Source organism: Saccopteryx bilineata, chromosome 6, assembly GCF_036850765.1.
Source record: "Saccopteryx bilineata isolate mSacBil1 chromosome 6, mSacBil1_pri_phased_curated, whole genome shotgun sequence".
NCBI classification, from domain to species: Eukaryota; Metazoa; Chordata; class Mammalia; order Chiroptera; family Emballonuridae; genus Saccopteryx; species Saccopteryx bilineata.
Window position 1 is genome coordinate 200,209,366 of NC_089495.1, and position 18,682 is coordinate 200,228,047.

The 18,682-nt window shown below is 52.3% G+C and overlaps 1 protein-coding gene across 2 annotated transcripts in view; it reads left to right on the forward strand.

Moving 5' to 3' along the window:
* LOC136309545 (protein-glutamine gamma-glutamyltransferase 2-like) overlaps positions 1-18,682 on the forward strand; it is a 75,761-nt gene that overhangs the window by 39,086 nt on the left and 17,993 nt on the right. The window contains exons 1-3 of one of the 2 annotated variants that reach the window (XM_066237864.1): positions 9,629-9,640; positions 12,444-12,623; positions 15,462-15,704. In XM_066237864.1, the coding sequence (XP_066093961.1) occupies positions 9,631-9,640; positions 12,444-12,623; positions 15,462-15,704 (433 nt within the window). In that variant the 5' untranslated portion in view covers positions 9,629-9,630. Of the gene's footprint in view, positions 1-9,628; positions 9,641-12,443; positions 12,624-15,461; positions 15,705-18,682 lie in introns of those variants that run through there. The other variant, XM_066237862.1, reaches the window with a different exon arrangement.

Consider the following 18,682-nt stretch of genomic DNA (forward strand, 5'->3'; position numbering starts at 1 on the left):
GAAGACTGGCACCCTGCGTGGGAACAATCCGCAGTTCCAACTGTGCGTGGAGGTTGTGGTGGATGTGAAGGCCCAACGTTTCATTTACAAAGAATCTCCAGACATGCCGTTGGCCACAGGATTGGGAGCAAGAGAATGACAGGAGAGTGTAGAGAGCTAAGCCGACTCGGCACAGAAGCGGGCTCCTTCCTCCGGAATAGAGGAGAGTCTGAGAGTTAGAGGTCCTGTAGGGGTGGACAGAGAGGATTTAGGAGGTTTGCTAAGGTAGGGTTTGATATGAGAGAGGTGAGTCCAGTGGGTATCTCCTTCTATTTTAACAGCTGTGGGAGTACTCAGGATGACTGTGTGGGGTCCCGTCCAAACTGGTTGGAGTGGTGTTTTTCCTCGAGTCCTCTTGTACACCTGGTCTCCGGGCAGAAGGGAAAAATGTGTTTTAGTTGTGGGGAAAGGTTGAGGTAGCAGTTTGTTGACCTCCTCAGCGTGTAGGGTGGCTCGTATGTGAGCCAGGGCAGGAAAGTAGGACCCTATAGCCGGATCAGAGGGTGTAAGGGGACTAGAGTCTAAGACGAAGGGTTTACCGTACATAATCTCAAAGGGGCTTAGGTTCACTGGTTTCTTGGGCATAGCTCGAATTCTCATGCGGGCTAAGGGAAGAAGGTAAGTCCAAGGTAGGTGTATTTCTAGAATGAGTTTTGTGAGATGATTTTTGAGGACCTGGTTTCCTTGTTTGATCTTCCCTGAGGATTGAGGATGGTATGGAATGTGTAACTACCATTTAAGTTTTAGGTAAAATGAGAGGGTTTGGGTAATGTGAGAAATTAAGGCAGGGCCATTGTCAGATTGAAGCACAGAAGGAAGGCCAAATCGGGGAATAATGTGTTCAGTTAGGATGGTGGCAACGGTGCCAGCACCTTCCTGTTTAGTGGGGAATGCCTCAATCCATCCTGAAAAGGTATCTACTATGGTGAGGAGGTATTTGAATCCCTTATAGTTAGGCATATGTGTAAGGTCTATTTGCCAATTTGGGCTGGTAGTTGTCCCCGAGCCTGGTGGGCAGGGAAAGATTTGGGATGTATTCCTCCCTGTGAGGTGCAAGAGGTACAGACATGGCAAGATGAGGTTATGCGTTTCAAAATTGTAGAAATACTATTACCCGTGAGGAAGGAGGAGATGTAGACTAGAAGAGCTTGGTAGCCTACGTGGAAAGACTCATGTATGGACTGTAAGATGGTCTGAGTCTGGGATTGCGGGAGGAGGAGTTTACCGTCCTTGAGAAACCATTCCTCCTTTTGTGGGAGAGAGGAGTGGTTTTCTCCTTAGTGGAATACTGTGGAGTAAGTGAGATGAAGAAGTAAATTTGTGAGTCAGGAGACTGGGTGGCAACCTTCCTGGCTACCTGATTGGCTAAGTCATTTCCAGTGGATATAGGAGAGCTGCTTCTTTGATGTCCCTTGCAAGGAATAATGGCTGCTTGTTTGGGACGTAGGGCTGCATTGAAAAGACTTTGTATGTACGTGTGGTTTTGGAGGGGATCGCCTTTGGTAGTAAGGAATCCGCGCTCCCTCCAGATAGCTGCAGCTGAGTGAAGAATATGATAGCAATATTTTGAATCTGTGTAAATATTAGCCATTTTGTTAGAGCTGAGAGTCAGAGCTCTTATAAGAGCTATAAGCTCAGCCTGCTGTGAGGTAGTACCCTGTGGTAGGGGCTGAGCCTCGAGGATGAGGTGTTGGTCGGTGATGACTGCACAGCCTGTCGGAGTGGACTGTTGTCTGGTCTTAAGTGCACTCCTGTCAATGAAGAGGGTGAGTGGAAAGAGGTGTAGGAGTGAGGTGAGAAAAGGGGGTAGCAAAACGTGTGAGAGTTTCAATGCAGCAAAGTGCTGGGGGTAAGGAGAATGGAGGGAGGAGTGTGGCTGTATTTAAACTAGAACAGGGTTGAAAAGAGAATTCAGGATTTTCAAGAAAGATGATATGAACTTGTTGTAATCGAGAGGGTGATAAATGGGCTAAGGCCTTATGAATAACAAGGTCTTGTAGGTTGTGAGGAGACCTGATGATGACCTTTGTCCTAATGAGAACTTTTTGCTTTCAAGGGCTAACAGGGCGTCGGCTGCCAGAGCTCTGAGGCAGGGTGCCCATCCCTTACAAGTGGGGTTAAGCTGTTTAGAGAGATAAGTGACTGGTGCTAAGGAGGGTCTCCAAGGGCAAGCCCTTGTTTTTCCATAACATAGAGTATGAATTCTGAGTTTAAGTCTGGAAGCTGTAAGGCAGGTGCTTGAAGGAGAGCCTGTCTGAGTTTGGTGAAGGGTGTTTGTATTGGGAATTTAGGGTCTAGAGGTTCGGTGAGGTCCCCTTTAGTGGCCTCATAGAGAGGTTTTGCTAACAGACTATAGTTAGGGATCCATGCTCTGAGGAAACCCGCAATTCCCAGGAAGAAGAGAAGCTCCTCTTTGGTAGAGGGTATTGGTATGAAGGATATTAAATGTTTTCTATCAGTGGTGATAGCCTTTTGTCCTGGGGTCAACTGTAGCCCCAAATACATGACCTGTGATAGGGAGAGCTGTGCCTTAGCGGGAGCTACCCAGTAGCCTAGGTGAGCTAAGAAATTGAGTAGTTGAATGATGTGTAATTTAGAAGTTTCCAAGGATGGACTGCAAAGAAGATCATCCACATACTGTAAGATGGTGCTCTGGCACAAAGTTAGTGATTTGAGGTCATTAGCTAATGCCTGTCCAAAAAAGTGGGGGCTATACCGGAATTCCTGAGGTAGGACCGTCCAGGTTAGCTGTTGTGAATGTAAAGTGTCAGGATCAGTCCAAGTAAATGCGAAGAGATTTTGACAGTCAGGATGTAAGGGAATAGTAAAGAAGGCATCCTTAAGATCTAACACTGTAAAGTGTGTAGTATTGGTGGGTATGGTAGATAGGATAGTGTAGGGGTTAGGAACTACGGGAGTGATGGGAAGAACTGCCAAGTTAATGGCTCGCAGGTCCTGCACCAGCCTATAAGTGCCATTGGGTTTGACTACCGGAAGGATAGGCGTGTTGTATGGTGAACTGGTCAGGATAAGAAGTCCTGCATTAAGGAATTTTGTGATAAGGGGTTTTAGTCCTTGGAGGTGTTTGTGGGAATTGGGATATTGGGGTACATTAGGAAAGAGGGAGGGATCCTTAAGGGAGATTTAGACAGGAGTATGATGTCTAGCTATGGATGGGTGTTGAATGTCCCAAACCGATGGGTCTACTAGAGCGGAAGGAAGGGGAGGGGAGAGAAATGGGGAGTCAGTAAGGTGAGGTGATGAACCACTGGCCAACAGAAGGAGAATATTGGAAGTTTGTTGTTGTGATGTTTGAGTAGAGCCAAATGGAGATAATTGGAGTGTAGTATTGAGTTTAGTTAGGATGTCCTGTCCTAGGAATGGAGTGAGACATTGTGGAATAACTAGAAATTGATGTGTGAATGATGTCTGTCCTAGTATGCAAGTAAGTGGTGGAGTTATAAGAGGGCTAGTGCGTAGACCTGAGACCCCGACTATAAAGGTATTAGAGGGACTCAGAGGTCCTCCGAATTCAGGGAGGGTGGAGTAGGCGGCCCCGGGGTCAATGAGGAAGGAGATTACCTTACCCGCTACACGAAGTGTTACCCTGGGCTCACTGTTGGTGATGCGTACTGGGGCCGGTGTCCCAGGGCCTCCTCAGTCCTCCGTTGCCAGGCCTAGGAAATCAGTCACTGACTGGGTATTAGTGGGGAGGTTTGACCTGATCCCTCTCTGGCGACTGGAGCAATCGACTCCCCAGTGACCCTCCTGGTGACAATGCGGGCAAGGCCCTGGCCGTGGTCGAAGGTTAGGGCGTTCCTTAGCCCAGTGGCCTGGCTGCTTGCAACGGTAACAAGGACCTGGAGGATCCTGTGGCCCGGATTTAAAAGACTGACCCTGAAAAAAAATGAAATTTAAAAATAAGTAAATAAAAGACTGACCCTGGAAGGGTTTGGTCTTTGAGCCCATAGCAGGGTTCCCTTTTAGGGCCTTCGCTAGCGTTAGGTAATTCTCCTGATTCCTCTTTTGTTGTTCCTCCTTCTCCGTGTCCTCCCGATTATTGAAGACCTTAAAGGCTAGATTTAAGAGGTCTCTCTGGGAAGTCTCAGGCCTGTTCCCAAGTTTCTTAAGCCTGCGCCTGATGTCTGGAGCAGATTGGGAGATAAAGTGTGAGTGTAAGAGGGTGGTCCCTGCTGGAGTTGTTAGGTCTAGGCGAGTGTACTTTTGAAAAGCCTGGGATAGGCGTTCCAGAAATTCCCCAGGGTTCTCTTGGGGCCTTTGAATGATTTCCTTAATTTTGTCATAATTAACAGCCTTATTGGCAAGTTTGCTGAGGGCCTGTTGTAGGTAATCAATCATTTGATCTCTGAGTTTTCGATCAGCATGATTGAGCTGGTAATTCCAATTGGGATCGTCCGAGGGAACTGCTAGATGACCCATGGGGAGGTTGTTCCTACTGTTTGCCTCATCTACAATTTGTTGGGCAGTGGTCCATATTCGGTCCTTGTCACTGGCCAACAGAGAGGAGGTGAGAATAATACTTAAATCGTGCCAGGTTAAGTCATAGGAGTGTGTAAGGTATTTGAATTCTTTCATGTAAGTGTCCGAGTCTGAGGAGAAGGACCCTAGGCGGCGCTCAACTTGGGCAAGGTCAGATTTCTGTTGCCCTCCCCGTCCGGTGGCAGGAGTTGTCAAGATCTCTTAGGATATTGTAATCGAATGTCCCATTTTCAGGCCAATGGGAATCATTGTCTAATTTGTACTGAGGCCGTGCCAGGTTACAGAAGAAAATGAGTTTTTTTGGTTTAAGGACAGAGAGGCCCAACTTAGTGAGGTTTTCTTATGAGACATCCTAGAGGGGTCTGGTCAGAAGGCTTAGACTCTGAAGAGCCCATAGTGGAGACAGGTGAGCAAGAGGGGGCGTCCCTGCCTTTTGTCACTGTCCCAAGAGGAGAGAATCTCTGTGTGGGGGAGTCGTCCCTGATAGAGGTTGTCACCACCTGTCAGGGAGCTCTGAGGACGAGAAGTCCGAGAGAGTGGAGAGGTTTGGCTAGGCGCCTATTCTTCCATGCAGTCCACTGAGACTGAAAGTCAAACCCCTCAAAATGTGAGGCATGTCAGAGAAAGCCGTCCGACCAGAAAGGGGTGTTTTTAGAGAGAAATTTAGAGGCCAACCGGGGAAGGGGAAGGAAAAAACTCCTTATCTTCCTGGTCCAGCAGGGGTTCAGGACAGGGTTAGACCTACAATTACACGTCCAAACAGAATCAGGGAGTAAGCCCAGGACGAGCTGCCGCTGCCCATTGCTTCCCTGGTTGTAAGTTTGGACGGCAAAGAGGGATCATCCAGGCAGTTAGTACCCTGTCCCGGGTTTCGGCACCAGATGTAAGAATGAGACGGCACTCGAACACCAGGTGTGCAGGCTTTATTAGAGGAGAAAAACCTGCCGGGGCACTCCTCCAGGAGAAGTGCACCCAGATTCTGAGGCAAATTTTGTATAGGGTTAAGGGAGAGCTTTGAGCAAGTGTGTGTTGCATCAGCAGTTCTGGTACGCTGCCTTCTGTAGTTTTACGATATCGGCTTCTTGGAATGCTTCTCCTCGGGGTGGCTGAGCAGCTTCCTAGAACTTTTCTGTTTCAGGTGCGATAGTTCAGCAAGGGTGGGGTCAGATAGACAAACAGAACAGCAAAGGGCAGCTTGGAAGTTTTGGTAAATTTATGTATCCATCAACCATGCATAAGTCAGTTTTTTCATCTGCAGAATGGAAACATTGGGAGGGCCACCCTGATCAAGTACACCGTTCTCTGCTCCCCGCAACCTGAAGATCATAGATCCTGCTTCCGACAGGCCACCAGCCACACTCCCTCTCAAGAGACGTGCAAAGTCACACCTACTTCCTGACCTTCTCTCCACTCCCCTGTTCTCACGCCTACCTCAGTCCATCCTACCTCAGGGAAGCCTGGTCCTTCCCTCGGACATGCTCATGCCAGACACTGCTCATCGGCCGTTAGTCACCAGTGGGTAGAAAATCTTCAGATGCCCTATCACAGTCCCACCCACTGACGTTCTGGCCTCTCTTCCCCTCAGCTCAGCTGTCCGGGGCCACCTCTCGCCTACGGGCCCCTCATCCTTGGGGAACTGCTCAGCTGAGCCAGGGCCTGGGAGCCCAATTATGCTGTGTGACCTCAGGCAGTTTCCCCAACCTCTCTGAACCTTAATCATTTTTCCTTCCCTTCCTTCTATTCTCCCTTCAGCTCTCTCCGACTCATCTCCCTCCCTGTCTCTCTCTCATGTCACAAACATTTATCGAATATCCGCTGGAACCAGACACCATGTATCAGAAACATAGATCGCTGTCCCTGGAGCCTCCCTTGCCAAGGGCTGGAGGACTCATGACAAAGGCCTCTGAAACGGCACCTCAGGGGTGAAGGGGTGTGTGTGGCAGAGTGTAGACTGACCCCTGAAGTGTGGAAGAGTCCGTGCAAGCTTTTGAACCAAGGCTAGACTCTATGCCCCACTTCCTGACTGCGTGACCTTGAGCCAGTCACTTTACCCCCTCTGAGCCCCGTTCCCTTATTTAACAAATGACAAAGATTACACTGTGAGATTTCAATGGGACATCTGCCTGCTTATGGAGTAACCTAAAAAAATTTCACCTTTGTCTCTACCTTGAGGCCTGGAAATCCTTACAAAAGTGAAGGACAGATTTCTCTAATGACAGGGTCCAGGCCTCCCTGTCCTTGGGTAGAAGCCTTATTTGGGAGGCAGAGAGTTCTTCCGAGCACTCCTCAAATATTCTACATTGTTCGCAACCTGCTTCACCTACACAGAGAAGCCTCCCTTTTGCAGGGAGTCCTGCCGCTTAGCATCCTCGTTAGAAAGTGTTAGGTACTATTTATTGAGAACTTACCATGTGCTCAGCATTGAAAACAGACATTATCTCTCAGTCCCAGAGGCGAGGAATCTTATTATACCCACTTTATAGTGGAGGAAACTGAGACTCAGAGAGGTCTCATAATTTGCCCAGGGTCACACAGCCAAGAGTGACCTCAGGTATTGCCTGCTCTAACCATTGCACCCTCTTCCTTTACACAGAGTGAGACAAGGGTCCCCGGGTCCCCGAGCCTGAAATCCAGGTCTCTGGGCCTGGCCTGGGCTCTGGCTTCTGCCTGCCACTTCTCAGAAGCCAGTCCTGACCCCGGCTGGTCCTGTCCTGGGGTTGCTCAAGACACTGCATCACTCAGGTTGTCATGGTTCTCTGGAAAGGGGGGAGGAAGGAAGAGAAGGCAGCGGCTGAGTCAGGGACAGGCCGGGGCTCCGTGTCAAGCCCCACGCCTGCACCAGAAACAACCTGCTGACTGTATTCCTGTCCCCCAGGGAGCTCCGGGGAGGGGGCGTGTTAAAGGAAAATCAGCACCCGGTGCAGAAGAACATGTAATTTTCAAAGGAAATAATGAACAAATGCAAAATCTATCCTTTCATTTAGGGCTGGGCTGACCCTTGGGGACCATACAGTCTGCAAAGCCTCACGGTCCCCAGGCCCCTTTTTCTCCTTGAGTTCCTTGTCCCTTGGGGCCACATTCTGGGACACTTGGCATTTTTTGCTCCAAAACTCAAGGACCCCCAGTTACCAAGTGCTCACTATATACTAGGTGCCCAGCCTCAGTCATTTTTTTTAACTTTTTAAATTATTTATTTATTCATTCATTCATTCATTCATTTTTTAGAGAGGAGAGAGTGTAAGGAGGGAAGGAGCAAAAAGCATCACCTTCTAAATATGTCTTGACCAGACAAGTGCAGGGTTATGGCCGGCGACCTTAGCTTTCGTTCCAGGGTTCGTTCCAGGTTGACGCTTTATCCACTGCGCCACCATAGGTCAGGCCCCAGCCTCAGTCATTTTGATTGATTCTTACCCCAGGCCTGTTAGGGACAAATTCTTTCCCCCATTTGGCAGAGGGGGAAACTGAGGCCTGGAGAACCGAAATGCCTGCCCGTGGCCGCACAACTGATCAGCGGCAGAGTGGGAATTCAAACCCAGGCTTCCTGACTGTGTTCATCGCCCTGCTCCTTCCTCTGAGCTCTTGCCAGGTCTGTTCCCTGCACTGTGTCACCCAGGAATGGAAACCGGGGCCAGTTCTGGAGCCCACGCCCATCAATATCTATGGAACTTATTCCATAAAAGGGGCTGGGGGAGGCCCGCAGGCCCCTGTCTCTCGGGGGACCCTCCTTGCTCAGGACTCATGGTGGGTGTTAGGGTCATGTCCAGGACCCCCTAACAAAAGCCTCAGCTAGCCAGGTGGAACTTGATGTGACCCAGCAGAGGGCAGTTCCCGTAACTCTCCACCTGAGCAATCCTGATTAATATCTAACCTGGCCTGACCGTCGGACATCCTGCCAGTTAGTTATGCCCCCCCCACACACACATACCATTTTCACTTATCTAGACATTCTGTTGCTTGGTCATTAGTCTCTACCTGCTCCATGGTTTCACCACTACAGGTAACAGAAGTCCCCCACCTCCGGGGGCAAGAAATACAGCCAGAGTCAGTCCTATATAGGATGAGGCTTCTCCTCCCCTCACTGCTGAAACTGCTAGGGTCCCAGCCCGTCTGTGTGCAGATGCACGAATAAACTTCTTCTAAGACTCATCAGGTCTTGTGCATTCCTCCTTTGGTGACGAAACAGTAGAGAAGAAGCATAGGCATCTGGCGGACCACGCTACCAGGATGGTAGGAGGGAGGGGTCAGAGGTTAAGTCTCTGGAAAGTTGGCTTTGTTCCTTTCTGGCACAAGTGGGTCTGTAACTAAGAGAGGAAAGGGGAAGGGAGTCAAGATGGGGAGCAGGGAGGGTGAGTAATGGAAGGGGTGAGTGGATGAGTGGGTAAATGGATAGATAGATGGATAAATGGGTGCATGGATGGAGAGATGATAGATGGACTGAGGATGGATGAGACGGGCAGATGATCTGGGTTAGCTCCAGGAAGAGGTGTGGTGTGCCTCTCTTTGTAGGCACGTCTGCATGGCGGCATGAGTGAGTGCGCATGTGCGCCATCTCCGAGTGTCCGCATCTCTGCGTGTCTGTGGGCGCCCTGGTTGGATTTTGTGTCCATGTCACTGTATGTCCAGGTTTGTCTGTGTATCTGTGGAAGTGTGTCTGTCTGTGTAGACACATCTGTCTGTCTCTGATTGTATGTCTGTATCCGCATGTATTTTTCTGATCAGGTGTCTCTGTGTCCCAAGGTCTGACGCTGTGGATCGAAATGTGTCTGTGTGTCCTGATCTAATTATCTGTCCCTGTCCTTGCTGCCCAGCTTTGCCTGGCCACCGCTCCTTCCCTCCCTCCTTAGGGTTCCTGCCCCAGCCAACAGCCCGCCCAGAGCATGGGCTCAGACCCCACAATAGCAGCCTAACCTGGTCCCCGCCTTCGCTCCACCCCTCCGCGCCCCGCCCTCCCCGCCCCGGGCCCGCCCCAAAGCGGGCTATAAGTTCTTTGCTCTCAGCCTCCTCCACATTGCCCGCTACCTGTGGTCTGCATTTGGAGGTCCTACCACCAGTCCCATGACCAGTATGAGGAAACAGCACCAGCATCCGATCATGGCTGAGGGTGAGTATCAGGGTCAGAGCTGCCGCCACTCAGGGGCCTCTGTGCCTCGCTGTCCCTCCCTGGTTGCCATGGTATGCCATGCAGTGGGGGTCAGGACAGGCTGGGGCTCCATCTTGGAGAGCAATGTGAGTCCTGGCTGGCTTGGGGCCTCGGTTTCCCCATCCCCAGGACAGAATCATTAACCCCTGCCTCCCTGGGTCAGATGAGGCAATGGAACATAAAGGTGTGTTGTAAACTGTAAAGTACTGTGCCAGCGGGTCCATTGCTGGTGTCCATAGTTAATCGGGCTGGGTCCCTGCTGTGTGTCACGTGCCATAAGCTGTGCAGGGGTGGCTGGCCTGGCCTCAGAACACTTAGCCAGCTGTGAGGTGTGCACTCTGCCCCTAGTAGTGCCATGCCAAACCTGGCTCACTACTTGGACCCAGGGGCCAGAGAGAAGCTTCCAGCATCCAGTGGGGTTGTGGCTGAGAGCAGGCATGTTCTGTCAGGTCCCTTCCGGCTCCCAAGCTCTGCAACCCTCGTCCTTGGCCACTTGTTGAGTTTCAGTTTTCCCTTCTGTAAAACATGGGTGCTGGTGCCAGCCCTTGGCACATCTGTGAGGATGAGGAGGAGTGGAGAAGGGGCTCGATTAATTTCCTACCTGCCATCCCCACCCACCTCCGACACACACAGGCAGCACCACCATCCTAGGGGAGTGAATTTCTACAATGAAGGATGTCCCTGCAGTGATGCTCCTGGAGCCAGCATCCCGACTGGCTCTTGGGTCAAGGCCATTTGCAAATGACCTCTGCACCCCTGCTGTCCCAGGAAGGAGCTGCGGGGAGAAGGAAGGTGGAGAGGGACATGGGGCATCCGGAGCAGGGATGAGTGGGAGGAACTATGCACCTGCCTGACCTGCGCTGTCATCTCAGGCCTCCTTTGTCCCTCTCTGAGACCCAGTTCCCAATGTTTGGCATCAAAAACCAACTCAAGGCTGGCTGGGACATATTGCCAATGTGGCCACTTGTCCCTAGTGCAGCTTTTATTGCTGTCCCCAATGGTGGGGCTCCATGGGACCTAGAGCTTGTAGATGCCTGTTGTGATGAGCCTCCTGCCCCATTGCCAGAGGGGCCACTTCCTACAGGAGTCCCCCCGATGGGAAGACCTCGGGTCCTTCCTCAGTGCAGACATCCCATGATCCAGAGCCTCGTGTTCCTGCACCTTTGGAGCCGGGCACGACTTTCAGAGAGCCTTCTTCGGACAATAGCCTGAGAGCAGGGATTGCCCATCTCTCTGAGGTCTCCCAGGGACACAGCAGGGTTCTCTTTCCTGCTTAAGCAGCCACGGAAGTTCTTGCTTTCTTGTGGACGTCCTTCCTGCTGTGATTGCTAGTGGTCAGCTTCTGGATGCCCCTCCCCAGCTGGAGAATAACACAAGACTTCACGGGAGAGAGGAAGGGAGGAGCAGGGAGGATGGGAACAAACCCTGAGCTGTGAGTGACGTGGTTACTAGTGCAGGCTCCGGAATCTACCACCCTGGCTTTGCTTCCCAAAGCGGCCATTTGCCGTGGACCCTGGGCCCCGTGGTGTCTCTCTCTGTAGCCTCTGGGCAATGTGCCCCTCACCATTGGGACATTCTGTGGCAGGAGGCAGGTGACTTGAGTCAATGGCCCAGTGGCAGGATTGACTTACAGGGTGACTTTGGGTGATCCCTACCCTTGGGCCTCAGTTGGCCCACATAGTCCCCAAGGGCCCCACAACTCTGAGAGTCTGCCTTGGCCACGTCCCCAATCTTGCCCTTGAGCTTGCCTAGGTTTATGAGGTTTGTGTTTGCCTGAGACTCCTACCCACCTGATCACCCCGACCCCTGCCCTTGTCTTCAGCGCCCTCTGAAAATATAAATAGAACTTTCACATATGAAGCTCCTGCCCTGGGTTAGACCCTGGGGAAAGAGTGACCCCACATCCTCAGCTTAACTCATGGCAGTCCTTGAGGCTTCAGCAAAGGAGGCACAGAGAGGGAAAGACACCCGTCTAGGGTCACACAGCGGGACAGCAGAACTGAAACCTAGGTCCGGAAGACTCCAGAATCCCTACCATTTTCAACACCTTTTTGAATAGAAAATACTGAACATACATAAAGTAGAGAGAATGGTGTAATAAATGTGTATATTCTCATCAATCTCCACCAGCACTAACCTCCTCACCCCCCTATGACGCCTCCCCCATTACGTATTTGGAAGCATTATTACTTCATCGTACATATCTCAGTATATGTCTCTATAGATTCTTCTTTAGACATAAACAAATAACAAAAATTCCTCAGTATTACCATTACTGCCTCGGTATTCAAATTTCCAGTGGTCTCATGTAAGTAATAAATGTTTTTAAATAGTTTTTTTTTTTTCATCTAAATAAGACTCACGCAGCACAAGGGGTTAGAATGTCCCTTAAATTCCTCTTCATCTACAGGTTCTCCCTTCAACTTTCCCATTTTTGTTTCTTGCAGTTTAGTTTGCTGAGTGTAAGTGTTGGTTGTGTTGGTTCTTTGTTTACCATGGTCCTGGCTAGGGTCCTCTGTATTTCCCATCAATGGGAAATTGTAACTGAAAGGCAATACCTGGGTAATTGTACTAAATACCACCCCTGCTTTAATCAAAAGAACCCCGACCACCACCTCCATCACCACCACCAGTCACAGCAGTATAGCTCGCGTGTACTAATCATTTATTATTCACCTGGCACTGCGCTAAGCCAAGGTGCGTGCTGGGAGTCACAGCGACTGAGGGAGGCCACCCAGGCTCACGCCCTTCCCTGTCTCTGTAGATCTGCTTGTGGAGAGATGGGACCTGGAGCTGGAAGCCAACGGCCGTGACCACCACACGGCTGACCTGTGCCGGGAGAGGCTGGTGGTGCGGCGGGGCCAGCCCTTTCGGCTCACATTGTACTTTGAGGGCAGAAACTACGAGGCTGGCGTGGACAGCTTCACCTTCAGTGTTGTGACTGGTAAGTACACACCCCTCCACCCTGATCTTGTCTTGTTCTCTGATTTCATTGTTCCCTGAGAGATGATGGAACAGGGGGGTCCATTCCTCTTTGCCCCCTGGAAACCTCCCACTGGTCACTAGTGCCGTTTCAGGGATGAGGGCACTGATGTCTGGAAAGTTGAGAGATGTCACCCGGCTTTGTTAAATAAGTCTGTGCTCTTGGACACCTGGATTCCTAAAAACCTGTTGTCATCAGAGTTGGGGTCAAGATCTTGCATTTTCATTCCCACATCAAAACGACCTTTCCAACTTTTATCAATAGCTGCTTCCCAAAATCCATGTCCTCTGGGATCAAGCCCAGATCAGGTCTGGATGTTGGAGAGAACCCAGCTCACTCCAGCCCTTGGGAGGCTGCCTCTGGCTCCGGGGCTGCATGAACACCCTGGGTTCTGGTGCAGACTGGGCTACCTACCTGCTCTGTGACCTGAGGCAAGTTACTTACCCTCTCTGAGCCTTAGTTTTATCATGTGAAAAGCAGTCATGGTGAAGGAAGAAGGGCCAGACTTAGGGGGGTGCCCTATAGACGTTAGCAGCTGTTGCTGATCTTGCTCCAGGGGCTCCAGCGATGAGCAAAGGGACATTTAAGCCCCAGCCACCCTGTCTCCAGATGCCCAGTTCCCAATCCTGGGAAAGTGGCCTTGAATGCCAAATCACTTGCTTTGGTTTCTGGTGGGAACCACTCCCTCAACGTCAGTGAAGGGCCAACTGACTGGAACTCCAGCCCAAGGGCAAAAAGGCCAGGTTGATCTGAGGTCCCTGAGGGCAGCCGGGGAAGCAAACAGGACCTGTAGCACCTGGCCGGGGTCTGCATTTACCTGGGAAGCCGTTTGATAAGGCTTATCTGGGCTCACAGACTGGCAGGGATGTCCCTTCATCCCTTTCCTCCCTCCTTCCCCCTTCATCCAGGCAGGGACACACCCACCGCCTAAGGGGACCCACACACCCAGCACCCAGTGGGCCCCTTTAAATGGAATGGTCCAGCCTGACCTCTTGTGGCGCAGTGGATAAAGCGTCGACCTGGATGCTGAGGTCACCGGTTCGAAACCCTGAGCTTGCCCAGGCAAGGGACATATGCGAGTTGATGCTTCCTGCTCCTCCCCCTCCTCTCTCTCCCCCCTTCTCTAAAATGAATAAATAAAATCTTTAAATGGAGGGGCCCCATGGCCCTGGCCAGTGGCCTCAAGGGTAGAGCATTGGCCTGGCATGCAGGAGTCCCGGGTTCGATTCCCAGCCAGGGCACAAAGGAGAAGCGCTCATCTGCTTCTCCACTCCTCCCCTTCTCCTTCCTCTCTGTCTCTCTCTTCCCCTCCGGCAGCCAAGGCTCCACTGGAACAAAGTTGGCCCAGGCACTGAGGATGGCTCTGTGGCCTCTGCCTCAGGCGCTAGAATGGCTCTGGTTGCAACAGAGCAACACCCCAGATGGGCAGAGATCACCTCCTGGTGGGCATGCGGGGTGGATCCCGGTCAGGTGCATGCAGGAGTCTGTCTGACTGCCTCCCCGTCTCCAACTTCAGAAAAATACCAAAATTTTTTTAAAATAAATAAATAAATAAATAAATGGAGGGACCTCCAGCTAGTATCTGATCTTCCCAGCCTCAGTTCCCCTTCTGTAAAGGGGCAGTTCAGAGTATAGGACAGTGGTGCTTTGAGAAGTGTCAAGTGTAAAATGATGAAATCTCATCTATGGAGCACCTACTGTTTCTGTGCTCATTCTAAATGTGCCCATCTTGGAAGCCTAAGGAGTTCCCATTTTACAAATGGGAACACTGAGGCTCAGAAAGGTCAAGTTACTTGCTCAGGTCACCCAGTGAGCAGGGGCAAAATAGAATTCAAAGCCGACCCCAGAGTTGAAGTTATTCATGACTGTGACCCCACAGGAGGCACCTCCCAGTGCCTGCCAGGCCTCAGTTTCTTCCTCTGTGAAATGGGATGGTGGAGGAGTTACCAGCCTGGACAGCCCCAGATTTCCTGCTTTCATTTTTCCCTGCCTCCTGAGCCTGGAGACCCCCACTGGGGAGCATCCTCTGGGAATGAGAGGTGCCATTGGGGGCAGCCTGGAGACCAGAAACCTGAGTTCGGGTGCTAACTCTGCCATACGCCCCTGGGGCAGCCGGGTAGCCCCTTCTTTCTCAGCCTCAGTTTCCCCATTCCAAGGGGGCCTAGGAGAAGCGAGGAATGAGTGACGGCTGTGACCACTCCTAGAGCTACCCATGGAGGTCCAGCGGCCAGAGGCTGGAGGGGAGCTGGGGAGACAGACACTTAGAGGTCTGTGGGTCCAATAGCAAGGGGGCTTCAGACGGGCTCCGTGGGGATGGCAGAGGACCAGGGTCACATCCTGTTCAGAGCCTGGGCTTCTTTTTCTGAACGGGAAGAAGGACGCAGGCAGGTGGAGGAGCCAGGCAGGAAAGGAGGGTCCATGGGGAGCACCCACCTGATTCCTGTCCATGCTCCCAGTGGGCAAACTGCGAGGGGTGGGCGTGTCCAGTGTCATGCCAGCCCAGAGCAGTGTGATGGAGACCCTGCCCCCTGCCGTTCTGACCCCCTCCCGGGAGGGATGGGACTGCTTGAGGACCTGCAGGTTTCCATGCATTGCCACAAAACTACCCTGCAAGGTTGGGGTTCGATCCCCACTTTACAGATGGGCACACCGAGGCTCAGGGAGATGAAATCTCTCGCTGCAGTTCTCTCAATGGTTAGTGGCAGAACTAGGCCTTGAATCCAGGCCCAAGGACCCGCGGCTCCCTCCCTCCCTGCCTGCCCACCCCTGGCTCATGGTCGCTGCTTTCTCCTTCTGCAGGCCCAGCCCCCAGCGAGGAGGCTGGGACCAAGGCCCGCTTCCCACTCTCCGACGCTGTGGAGGGGGGCACCTGGACGGCCTCTGTGGTGGACCAGCAGGACCGTGTCCTCTTGCTACAGCTCTGCGCCCCGGCCCACGCCCCCATCGGCCTCTACCACCTCAGCCTGGAGACCTCCACCGGCTACCAGGGCTCTAGCTACGTGATAGGCAACTTCACCCTGCTCTTCAACACCTGGTGCCCAGGTGAGTCGCACTGTGCCCACGGGAGGGTGGGGATGGGCAGGACTAGACCCACCCATGAGGGCCACGGGCGGGGGAACGGAGCAGAAGAGACATGAGTGTGGATGAGTGAGGCCCACTCTGTGCAGCACCATGCACTGCTTCCCAAACCCTAGATTACGACACTTTTTCCCATTTGCAAAGGAGACAGACTAGCAGAAGCAAAAGGACTTGCCCACAGCCTCACGGCTACCACGTGACCTCATCCCATGTCTAGACCCATATGTTCCCATGGCACTCTGAGCTGGCATGGAGGAGGCCTGGGCTCAGAATCCCGGTTCAGGAATGGGGTGCCCAGGGCCACGGCTCCCCGCCACGGGGCTCTGTTTTACATCTCACCAGGCTGGCTGGGGGGAAGGGGAAACTGAGGCAGGTGGAGGGGTGGGGTAGCCAGGAGAGGTGGGCGGGAGCAGTAGTGTTATCTTAGTGTCTCCTCATCCCATGCTCGCCATCATTTCCCCCTCCATCCCGAGGGGACAGGTCGGCGTCCTCGTGTCACGGACAGGACACGAAGCTCAGGGAAGTTGAGTGGCTTTTTTGGCAGCTCCTTGAGTAAGCACGAGGACCACGCTGGACAGACCTAGAGTCAGAGGGAAGAGCGGGGAAGGACTGGGGCCGACTCGAGCAGATGGGAGAAGGCACGGGGCCGCCACGGCACTTCCTGGGCCTCAGGTTCCCCATCTGACTAACAAGGCAGCCAGAGCTGTCTCCTTCCTGCTCCTACACAGCAAAGCAGAGAGAGATGCCTGCGGGCGGGCCTCCGCCTAGGCATTGGGTGTCCCCCTCAAAGCCAGGGCCCAGGGCAGACAGTCTGGCCTCTGCGGCACCAGAGAGCCAGCTTCTCACAGGGACACGGCTTCATTTTATTTTCTTCTCTATTTTGGGGCATTTTCTCGCCTATTTGAGCAGAAAGATTTTTTTTAATTTTCTCCTTTACATACTTGGGCTTTTATTTCTCATTATAACCGTAAGACAGGAGGACGTCCCCATTATAAAAGCCTCAAGCATTACAGAGAAACAGCAAGCCCTGGACTCCCCTCCCCGGGGAGCCCCATTATTAGCCATGGTGGAGGGCTCATCCCCTCAGATTAGGGTGCACGTGCCTGGACACGTCACCGCCTTCCTGAGGTGCTCTGCCTCTCTTACACATAGAAGGACCCCACGTATACAACAGCTGCTGGGCGTTGTTTGCTCTACGACCCGTCTTGACGACCTTTCTACACTCATCTGTGTCGTCGGCGGCTCATTCTTTTTAAGCGGCCCCAGTGCTTGGATCTTGCCCATGCAGCTGGTATTTCTTCCCAGTGGCTCATTACAGGGAGGGTGTTGTAAAGAGCACCCTCACTCCCATGACCACATGAAATGGCTTCTCAGGACAGACTCGACCTTGCTGGACGCCCCCGGATGCTGGTTTTGAGTTTGGACAATCTACAGCGCTTACAGCTGGTGGGCAGCCCAGCCCGCAGATCAGGAACAGGCGGTGTCTCCACCACCTCCCCCCTTCGCAACACTGTGGGATTTCAGAGTCCGGAGAACAGGGTGCAAGGTTCTGGGGATGTCTTCCTTCCTCTTGAACTGTCCCCTCCCTGCCCAATGGGTTGGCGTGGCGGTCAGCCAAGCAGAACAGTGACTACACTGACCCACATCCCAGGGCGGGATCCTTGAGGAAGAGGTGGGGCTGGTGATTGGGAGGCAGGAAGTTGGGTTCTGTGGGGGAGGGGCGCTAGGCAAGGACACTGTGCTCCCTCTGGGGCAAAGGGCAGGGTCTGCCTATGAAATAGGACCCTCCTGTCCCCATGCTCCATCATGGAGGGGATCACATGCCAATTCTATGTGAGGCTTCTGTCCCCAGTGCCCCCTCCCTTATGAGATGGAAACCTGACTCAGATGGGAACACACTGTGGGTAGTTCTTTCTTTCCTTTTCTCAGACTGCCACTGATTTATAACCACATAGTTGGCTTATCATAAGGCTAATTTTTATTGCCCCATTTCTGGAACCAAAGAGTAGGATACATAAGACAGCCATTTCCACATTGGCCGTCCTCCATGCAGTAGGAGTGGGGTGCTGGTCACTGCACGTGAATCGATGGAGCCCAGGGGCGCGAGGGGTTGGGGGACTGGGGGTCCGGGCAGCAGTACTGGAGGCCCAGCCTTGGCCGGAGTGTGAATGTGCTGTTTCAGATTGACTTCGGTAGGCACAGGGCCTGGGGTCACCATACTTTCAGGGACCTGTAAAAATATGTTCATTGCTTTTCTAATTGCTTTTACAATCAGGAGAAAACAGTCAATGTTTAGGCCAGAGAATATGCCTTAATATAGAATATGAATATGTTTATCATTAATCCAAGGCAGCATAAAATATCTTTTGACCCACTAAAGGCATAATGTGGCTCTGAATTTCCCCTTGCCAGCCTCAGTTTCCTCATCTGTGAAATAGAGATGGCAAAGGCCAGCCTGACATTAGACCTCCTGCCATCAGCCCTGGCACCCTCGGTCCCCTCTTCTGTCCTCACCCGTCACAGGGAGCTCAGTGCTCCGCCTTTTCCAGCAGCGACCTTGCTGTCCCTGGTCCTCGGCTTAGAATGCCATCAAGGCATCAGCTGCCACCTGTTACAGGTGGCTGTCCCAGAGTCCCTGGCCGGATAGGACCCCACCTTTCTGGATTTGTTGTCACCGTTTCTTGGCTTCCGCTCCACCCTGAATCATGCTCCAGCCTTGCGCTCGCTCGGGGCTTTTGCTTACAAGGCAGTTCTCAGATATGTGATCACATGTACTCACAGGGCACACAGGGAGGGGGGCAGAGAAGGAGAGGTGCCCTCCCCAGGGTCGCACAGCCAAGTTAGGATCAGAGCTAGGGGGCTCCTGACTCCTGTCCAGGGCTCCTCCGCCTCTTATTTTGGCCTCAGTTCTCCCATTGGCAAATTGTCGTGAGCCTCAGTTT